This window comes from Telmatherina bonti, assembly GCF_933228915.1.
Source record: "Telmatherina bonti genome assembly, chromosome: 7".
NCBI lineage: Eukaryota > Metazoa > Chordata > Actinopteri > Atheriniformes > Telmatherinidae > Telmatherina > Telmatherina bonti.
Window position 1 is genome coordinate 12,561,241 of NC_136625.1, and position 10,384 is coordinate 12,571,624.

The 10,384-nt window shown below is 39.4% G+C and overlaps 1 protein-coding gene across 1 annotated transcript; it reads left to right on the plus strand.

The window, feature by feature from the left end:
• Nucleotides 1-875: 875 nt before the first annotated feature.
• Nucleotides 876-9,988, plus strand: LOC306758138 (purine nucleoside phosphorylase-like). The gene is made up of 6 exons (XM_079243352.1): nt 876-997; nt 3,077-3,246; nt 3,334-3,437; nt 5,954-6,129; nt 7,695-7,885; nt 9,255-9,988. Exons 1-6 carry the CDS (start codon nt 969-971, stop codon nt 9,473-9,475), a joined length of 891 nt encoding a protein of 296 aa, XP_079099478.1. The 5' UTR covers nt 876-968; the 3' UTR covers nt 9,476-9,988.
• Nucleotides 9,989-10,384: the final 396 nt, after the last annotated feature.

The window sequence follows — 10,384 nt, forward strand, 5'->3', positions numbered from 1 at the left end:
AACAGTGGCTGCTCTGTGTTACTTTTACAGTGACGACACTAGACTAAACACATTGTCTGTCATTCAGACAGACAATTGTAAATGTTATATGATGCACTAAAGGTCAGAGATGGTTACTGAAAAATTTGTAAATGTCTGTATGTACAAAATAAATACACAAAAACAAAAACAAAACAAAAACAATTATATTTAGTTAGTTAAAGGAAACACATTATCAAAGTTAATGCAAGCCAAATCTCTCTCCAGCTCTGGGCAATTGCATCAGCACCAAAAGCGAGAACAACACGTCAAAAATGTCCGTGTTGCCTTCAAGTCCTGTTGGAAACGCCTTTCCAAAATAATTATAGCTACTTAGGCTGAAATACGCAAAATACCAAAATAATTTCCCATATTTAGTTTTATTTGAGTAGCATGCTTTTTTTATGTTTGAACTTTATGTGGAGGTACACAAAATTAAGTGAAGAATATCTCTTGATCAAAAGATTTTAAAACATGAAAAATTATCTATAGAATAGTTTATGGTGCTTCCTTGTTTTCATGGGTTTCCCTCAATTTCTTGATTTAAATGTTGTAAAATAAAACAAAATAAATCCTCGATATGTAAATAAGATTTTAAAACTCGTCTTTTTTTTACTGAGTGTTACCTGAGTGTTACCAGTGTAACTCATACTGGTGGAATTTCCTGAATGCAACATGGGTCCTGGCCTGGGACGCCGGAAAAGGGGGCTCGAATACGCATCACGCAGCCTCGCGCAACCAGCACTTTCGGTATTGCGCATGCCTCTCCACAGCGACCAATCAGAGCGTGCTTTAGTAGCGACACGCAGAGTAGTGACACCGACACGCTACGGCCGCAGTGTTGCGTTTTAGGGGCGGAATCTCAACATAAAGCCACCGTAGGAAACCCAGACAACGCCAGTAGACGTATAGAACAAGGAACAACCTGCCGACCGGCATCGCATTTCATCATGTTGTCAATGTCTGAATTTGTTGCTGGGTGAGTTACCGAATCTAAAGCCTGCTTTTCTGTGATTACTGCGGTTTTATCTAATGATGTGTAAAGTAATAACATTAGTCTACATCCCATGTAGCCTGTGTTGACACCGAATGGTAAAATTATCACCATGTTTCTGTATTAGGGATAAAAGACCATTAGTGGTTTGGAAAGGAGATTTACATAAAAACCGGAGAAGAAGCGCGCGGGTGCCGGTCAGGATGCCAGGCTCTTCTGGCGGCATCAGAAACCGGCTCCCACGCTGTTGTTTTATTACTTTTTATTCATGTGTTTTCACTTCAGAGACACAATTTCCTTTTTAAGAGATGTTCATACATCCCGGGAACAATGTCCGCTTCTTCTCTACTGCGACAGAACAGCACTTTAATCCGAGAAGCCGTGAAAGTTTGATGGAGCGGAAAAATCCACACGCGCTTGCTCATCGTGACGTCAGTACAATCTTTTCAGCTATGAATGTGTCCGGATCCACATCCACACTGCTGCTGTGGGTTTGATCTGGCCACATGTGGCACAACGTGGTAGCATGTGAGTCAGTCATAGCTGGTAGAGCCACCAAAAGGCTTCGCCCCCCTTTTTACCACCATTTCTCTTGTGCGCGTGCATGTTAGAGCTCCATCACCTCATTGTAAGGTGGAGATGGTGACAAAGTGCACGTAGAGCTTCTGAAAATAATGAGAACAAAACCAGCTTCAACACCAAAAAGCAAACTGAACACAGATTATTCGAACTACAAACATTACAACACGTTTACTGAATATTGTTGAATACACAGAGAACATTTCAAATTGATTTTTATTTTTCTATAATGGTATAACAGCAAGATTTACTATATCCACAGGCTCTTAATAAAGATATAAATGCTTCTAAAAGAAATGAAGTGGTCGAGGATGGTACGAAAATCCAATGTCATGTTAAAGTTTTTTATTTTATTTTATTTCCTTATTTTACAAGAATATAGATCAAGTCTGCACCTTTAACAACATATTTGACATAGTAGGAGTAAAATTTATTTCAGATTTATTCTCTTTATTAAAGTGTATTTATTAGCATAATCAGCGAGGATCAAGTTATGTTTTAGGATTAAATTTGGGATTTGGGATTTAATGAGACTGAGATAACCCTCAGAGACCAAAAAAAATGTTCAGCTCTACACCATCGCATTTTTGTGTTGTTGTTGTTGAAAAGTTGAAAACGGAAGTAGTTTTTTCTCATTTTGTGTTGTTTTAGCCTCCAAGAGGATGCTTATAGCACACTGTTCTTATGTCATCATTACCCATTTCTATGTTTTGATTTGGGGTTTTTTTTTTTGTTTGTTTTTGTTTTCATTTTTTGGTGATGTGCGAACAGGCGAAGGAATCTGCTTGGTAAAAAGTAAAAAAAAAATTTAAAAAAAAAGAAAATTTTGCTTTGTAGTTTAGAATTCTAGTAAACCAATAAGTAGTATTAATGCTTTAAATAATCTTAGTGCAATTAGGTAGGATGCTTTTCAACTGCAGTGTGATGAGGTTGGTCTTATTTGTGTATTGTTATAACTTTGCATTTGTAGTAATATATAGATAGGTAGAGATATTGTACAAATCACATAAATGATTAAGATTTTAACAACAGTAAAGGGGAATTGATGTCTGCATAAGAAAACATTTTTCACAGGTACTGTCATATAAATCAAGTGTGTAGACTCATTGTCATGATGTGGTTAAAGCTCATGCTTTGTCACTGTTTTTAAAAAAAAATAATAATAATAATAAAAACACCAATTTAAGCTTTAAAGCTAAAAACAAACATCAAAACAGGTCATGACTGTTTGTGTTTATGTGTTGACGTAAATGCCATTAAAGGGCAGGAAAGACATTTCAGTGACTCAACAGGATGCCCCGCCTTACTAATACTAGCTGACTATTATCTGTTTTTTTCCTCTTAAGTGTGGAAAAAAACAGACTGCGCTTAAATATCCTGCAAGACAAGAGCAAAAAAAAAAAAAAATGCTATGTCATGCTGTTGGAAGCGTTCATATACTTTGAATAAATGTATAATAACTATTTGTGTTTTTCATTTTTATAGTGTCAGCTATGACGAGTGCAAGGCCACAGCCGATTGGCTGCTGTCCAACACACGGGTTCGACCAACTGTGGGAATCGTGTGCGGTTCAGGTATGGGGGGGCTGGCTGAGACGCTCAAGGACCCACAAGCTTTCAAGTACAGCGACATTCCCAACTTCCCCCGCAGCACAGGTATGCTCCGCCTGGAAAAACACAGCTGTTCATGTTGGCGTGCATGAATAAAACACACCGAGTGTCTAACGTGTGTTTGTGTTGCAGTGCGTGGTCACGCAGGCCAGCTGGTGTTTGGAACACTAAAAGGAAAGCAGTGTGTGTGCATGCAAGGCAGGTTCCACCTGTACGAAGGCTACCCAATCCAAAAGGTGAGAACAGAATGAAACCTGCGGCGTTTGCTTTAGTTGAAGACTAATAAACTCTGCACGACTTTAGCTAACAGCTGTACAGAACTAGAATATAAAGCTTCACGCCTTTCCAGTGCAGCTGCTTTTCATTTCAAATTCCCGAGATGTGAGTTGAGACGTTCAAAACACTGCTGATGTTAACCAAGCACAACAGACCGTCATGTGATGGGATAGCAGCAGCTACAACATCACTCAGCTCTCACAGAAAACCAGTCAAATATCAAAAGGTGGAGTGATGGGTTGAAGCTTCATGATCAGACTGATAAGCTGGAATTATGCACGCTGTGCAGCTGTCATTGACAGTCATAAGTCATGCAGAAGCCTTGCCCTAAAGCATAACTTTCTTTTTTTATATATTTGACTTAAACCTGACCTGCACTGTATGATATAAACATCATATTGTATTAAATTAAACACAAAGTCATTAAGATAATGGTACATAAATGAATAAATCAAGACAGTAGTAGCATCAATTCCTCATACACTCCAGTACAAGTTACAATTGGTTTTCTAAGAAACTTTATATTTGTGTTATTTTAGATTGTGTATTGTTTCTATTCATTAATAATTAATGGATCTGAAAGAGACTTTATACAATGATTCATAATACAATTACATTGCACCTGTTATTAACCAGCACTGTGGCACCGGTTACATACAACCACAATAAAAAAAATAAAGTTGGAACATTGTTTAAAGGTCTTTAAAAACAGGATACTGTGACTAATAAATCTAATAAATATTTATTAGAAAAAAAAAACATCAACAATGTGTCAAATTCTGAAACTAAAAATACATCGTACTGTTTTAATGAAACATGAACTTATTTTAAATGTGATGGGAGCAACACGTCTCAAAAAGACCATGTTTACCATCATGTAGCATCCCATCATCGTCCTCACAATTTGTGCACATTTAGCTTCTGAGAGGCTCAGCCTCTTTAAGATGCTCATGTTTATACCTTAATGTTACTGGGGCTTACTTTTAGCCTTTTGTTGCCCCTCTCCTGACTTTTTGAGACACGTTGCTGTCATCAAATTCAAGATGAGCTGATATTTTTCATGAAGCAGTAAAATGTTGCCCTGCTTACATGTGATGTGTTCCCTTTGTTCATATTTGAGTGAAATATTGGTTTATAACTTTTTGAAAATTTTTCATTCTCTATTTATACCACTCCCAGATATTTTGGAATTTTAAGTAAAGTTGAGCAGATTGCTGCCTCCAGCCGCCTGTGTTCAGCCTTCAACCACACTTTCACTATTTCCCGACTTACATTTTAGAACTGAGTCTCGTGACCACATTTTATGCAGGTATGATGCATGTGTTGAAACAAATCTCAAGTATTTGTTCCTGTTAATAAATGTCAACATGATGATGTTCTGTTCTTATGATGCCCAACACACCGCAGAACAGACACACCCACAAGGTTGCAACAACGCTAACCTGGGAACCAGAATGGTTGTGAGCAAAGCTCAAGGATGACTAACACTAAAGATTCAACTCAAAATAAAAACACTTGAGTCTTCCCCATGAAACTCCTCTGAGAACTTTACAGAGACACGCAGCTGCTGAGTGTTATCACTGTTTTTCTTGGGACTTCTACATATTTCCAAGGATTGAGAGACAGGAAGTTCATGCATGTGGTTTGTTGAAAACATGTTGCTGCGGGTGACTGTCAGGGACCAAACAGTAAAGCCATGAGGACACAGTTGAAATTTTAAAAAACCTGGGCTTTTATTGTTACAAAATAAATGCAAAAGTCCAAAGAAATTAGTAAGCTAACCAGTCTTTAAAAAAAAAAAAAAAAAGGGGTTAACTAAACATAACGACAGTCAGTGTCACTTTAACAGTTCAACTCAACTAAAGAAAACTGACCCCCCAGAAAGATACATAAGGGTAACTTATATAGCACTTCATCTTAACCAAATTACACAGAGAGGTGAAAGCCAAATTACTAACAATAAATAAATAAAGCTCAAAGACCTAACTAAGCTAAAACCCTCCCGTAACCCAGCAGTACATGGTAAAGCTGGCATTGAGATTTAAGACTCCTCAGCTCTTTGCCACGCCTTCCATCTTGCAGGTAAAGAAACAATGTGGGCCTTAAGCCATCACAGTGACCTTTTATATCATCTGCGAATGGTTCGCTCGTGTGTGGACACTTATCGAGAAGTCAGCTGTGAACTGTAAGAAAAGCTAAAAAATGGTTTCAGTAAAGTTTCTGGGTGTATGTTCAGATATCAGAGCAGTGGACACGTTAAGCTTCGCCTGGTGTGTCAGACAGTTGATAAGCAGGAAAGAACTGAAAGCAGACTTTTAGAGAAATGAAATTCTCCTTTTCAGTAGGTTTATGTGAAGCATTTCATTGCAGGTTCATGCAAGAGATAAGTATGAATTGGTCTTTTCACAGCCCAAATGCAGATAGTGATGTGACAGAATAATAATAACCATGTTTAATATTTACTTGTGCGTTTCAGATCACGTTGCCTATGCGTGTCTTCAAGCTGATGGGCGTGGAGACAATGATCCTGACCAACGCAGCAGGGGGCCTCAACCAGGACTACAAAGTGGGGGATGTCATGATCATTAAAGACCACATCAACATGCCTGGATTCGGTGGAATCAACCCGCTGGCTGGACCCAACGAGGACAGGTAGATGGAGATGACAGAAGAAGAGAAGCAGATGCTGATTGGTCCAGCGTCAGTGAAGGATTTGTTCAGTGATGTTGTGACTACGTGGTGCAGCGTGAGGAAGAAAACAAGATGGGAGAAGCTTTGTCTCAGACTTTAACATCCATCATTAAGATGTCGCTCTGTAATCTTGTTCCGCCAGAGCCCCCACACTAAAATCATTCACACGTCCTCAGTAAATGCCTCACTGCTGCGCTCCACGGTAACACAGTAGCACGAGAACACTGATGTAAAAGTGACTTCTCTGTGGATCCTGGTTTACTTTTCTTACTGGATTTCAGACTTTGATTTCAAGATAGAAAATATTTGGTAGTTCAAAGAGATATTCCAAGTATTTTATGACTTTATTGTAAAAGAACAAACGCTCAGCTATTCCACGTTTTCAGCTCCAGTATAACATCAGTTCTGCCAGTTCTTTCCACATCAATGCGACTCCCCCGCTCCGGGGCAACCATGAGCATCTGAACTGGCACACAACAAAAATGCTTTTCTTCCCAGAAGCTGTACAGAACATGTTACTGCTGCAAACCTTCGAGCAGTACAAGGGTCAGTTTCAGAGTGAAGGTTCAAACAACTCTTTAAGTTCTTCGGTACCTCAGAGTCACCTGCCCAATTGCTCTTAGACTTTGATGATACAACTTACCCACCACACAGTGGTCACAAAATGGCAGTGTTAATGGCAGTCCACTACTACCGGTGAGAGGAGTTATTTAACTTTGTGAAGTCACTAAGGGAAAGATCTCAGACTCACCCATATGAGCACACATTTGCTAAAATGTGGTGCAAGCAATTGGCAGAAGAGACAGAATTGCCTCATTGTGGGGCCTCAGACACAGCATCATACACAGCATCAGACACAGCATCGGACACAGCATCATACACAGCATCGGACACAGCATCATACACAGCATCATACACAGCATCAAACACAGCATCATACACAGCATCATACACAGCATCGGACACAGCATCATACACAGCATCATACACAGCATCGGACACAGCATCGGACACAGCATCATACACAGCATCGTACACAACGTCAGACACAGCATTATACACAGCATCGTGCGCAGCATCGTGCGCAGCATCGTACGCAGCTTCGTACGCAGCTTCGTACGCAGCATCGTACGCAGCATCGTGCGCAGCTTCGTACGCAGCATTGTACACAGCATCATACACAGCTTCGGACACAGCTTCGGACACAGCATCGGACACAGCATCATACACAGCATTGTACACAGCGTCAGACACAGCATCATACACAGCTTCGGACACAGCATCGGACACAGCATCAGACACAGCATCAGACACAACCTCAGACACAGTCTATGGGGACACATTTGACTGTTAAAACAACCCGCAGAAAGTGAATTTTGAATTATATGGGATTCACTCTGCACCGAGGCACGTTAGCATGTTGAGTTTAGTTTAAGGTGCTATCAGCGTAGAGGCACTAGAACCAGAGATTGAGTCACACAGTTTTTATTCCCATTATGTGCTAAAACTTTTTCTCCTGACCTCAGATTTGGCGTCCGGTTTCCCTGCATGTCTGATGCCTACGACCGGGAGCTGCGGCAGCTGGGGCAAGATGTGGCGGCAGAGCTGGGCTACAGCGGTTTCGTACGGGAAGGGGTCTACTGCGTTCTTGGTGGCCCGTCTTTTGAAACAATTGCTGAGTGTCGCATGCTACACCGCTTAGGCGCTGATGCTGTTGGTAAGTGTCACTATAACACACACACACTGGTGTAACAATGACTTCAGACAGCATCACGTTAACTTTACTTTAAACAGCAACACTTGTATTTTTTTTATTTCATTCATTTAACCAGGAAAGTCCCTTTGAGATTAAAAACTTCTTTTTCAAGGAAGTCCTAGCCAAGAGGCAGCAAAAAGTATAAATTACAGCAAAGTCACAATTACAATTACTTACAAATAAAAAAAAAACAGTTACAGATAAAGGAGGCTGTCTCAGATGCTCTCAATCTGGATTTAAAATTATTCGATGAAATAAATTGTCAAAGTCTGATGAAACAAATTACCTTAAAATCTGACTATATTTTTTAAAAAAAGTCTTCCTCTTGTCAACATGCGGATCCAGGTTGCAACACGAGCAGAATTACGAAGCATAAACAGAAAAGCAGTCAGATTGACTGACACATTGCAGGAAGTGAGTCGCAGGACTACTCAGAAACAATCCTTTTAACTCGCCTTCAGTGTTTGTTTTGTAACCTGTCAGAGCAAAGTCGTGTTTATGAAACACATGAATTTACCAGCTTTCTAGCACATACGTGAGAAAATGGATCTGAGTTGTAGGAATATGACAGAATTTCCAGCATTTTGCAAGATCACATGTTGAAAGACTTCAGGTATTACAGTTAGACGGCCAAGTAAAAAATACCAAATAGCTGCAAAATTGTGCTCTCTATGCTACATCTACACTAACCCAAATACATGTGTTAGAAAATAATCAAAGCACATAGATCCTGTGCACTGAAAAATGATTATAAAGCACTTTTTTGGAAACAATTGTTGGATGTTTGTATGGATTTTAGCTCTCAGAGTTTGAAAGCCTGAAAAGTATGACGCACATAGTAGGTGGACAAAGATGCAGTTCAGGTTCACTTAATTTACAGGTTTGACAAAGTTCATATGTCAGTCAGGCAGGTAGAGCTACATGGTTATTCTAAATATTCTAACTGTGTCCGGATGCTCTTGGTCAACACCATTTAATGATTTTTGCAGTCAATAACTGTGAGGCAGCTTTGTGTCCGGTCCTTTAAAAAGACTGATACAAATATCCTGAACTAAAGCAGAAAAGTCTTTTTTTCTTTTTTCTTTTTTTTTTATTAGTCTGTTGTATCAAGTTGTCATGGCTACCGTTTCTGCACCTCTGAGTGAAATTCAGCAGCTATTTAGTATTGGAGGTAATGTGGAGCGGAGCTGTTGACAATTAAGAGGAGTAAATAAATAACTATTTGCGGCATCTCTTATCATTTTCAAACAGTGTGACAAGGCCCAGATTAACAGCAGATCAGGAGTGAAGTGAGATCTTTAACTTACTTTATCTGATTCCACCAATGCAGGGATGAGTACAGTACACGAGGTGATTGTTGCTCGCCATGCTGGGATGCGTTGCTTCGCGCTGTCTCTGATCAGCAACCGGTCTGTGATGGACTACGACAGCCAGGAGAAGGCCAACCACGAAGAGGTCCTGGAGACGGGAAGGCTGAGAGCCAAGCAGCTGGAAAAGCTGGTGTCCACCATGGTGGCTCGGTTTGACAACGACAACAACAACTCCTTCTGAAACTCCCCTGTACCTGATCCCGGGTCTGCTGACATGCTTCCTCTCTGCAGCGCAGCAGGAGCGTTTTTATAATGCTTGTTTAAACGAAACAATAAAGTTGTAGTATGTTGCAACGCCATGCCAGGGCTTAAACCTGACAGAGTAGCTTTGAAGCTTATAGCAAAGGTCAAACTGTTACCTTAAAAAGAGTCTTAAAACTGATTCACTTTTTTATAGTCTTCTATTTAAACTGCTGACATTTTTTTCTACTCATTGTGATCTTTTAACTATTTAACACAAAAAAATATGATAAAATCCCGCTGTGTTGCTGCATCCATGCCTTTTAGTATGATTGATTTTCAACTTAAAATATTTATTGATTTCTTCCACATTCCCAGATGTCAATACAAAATTATAAATATCTTTTTCTTTTAAATGGACCAGCTCTTTGTGCACGTCTGTTGACATACGAGGTGTAAAATATCTTAACATATTTATAAGAATGTATTTAAGTTGTGTTTTTGGTTTGGTTTTTTTTTGTATTGAAAAGGGAAGATCCTGTATGGGATATTTACCAAAGCACATTAATTAATGAAAACATTTTCTCACTGTGTTTCCCCAACAGGCTGGGTATTGAGTTATCTATGCTTTTATTCATCTTAACAGAAAACTGAGCAAACAGCGATTTTGATTTTACAATAAACAAAAACAATCTGGAGTCAAATTGTTTGTTTGTTTCATAATGACACTAAAAAAGTTGAATTTCTGCATCTCAGTTACGACACACCTACAGATATTTTCCTCAAATTGTCTTGACATTCAAGGTTTGTTGTTCACTAAACTTTTAATTATGTTATTTAATGGAAATGTGCTATTAGTAAGGGAAGGATGGAGCGTGAGATCGACGGGCGGATCAGGGGCCGTCTGCAA

What these genes read in the sequence shown, in the direction of transcription:
- LOC306758138 (XM_079243352.1), top strand. Translation starts at nt 969, where the DNA reads ATGTTGTCAATGTCTGAATTTGTTGCTGG. An exon ending in GCTGGACCCAACGAGGACAG is followed by an intron (nt 6,130 to 7,694) that starts GTAGATGGAGAT and finishes TCCTGACCTCAG; the next exon opens with ATTTGGCGTCCGGTTTCCCT. An exon ending in CTTAGGCGCTGATGCTGTTG is followed by an intron (nt 7,886 to 9,254) that starts GTAAGTGTCACT and finishes CCACCAATGCAG; the next exon opens with GGATGAGTACAGTACACGAG.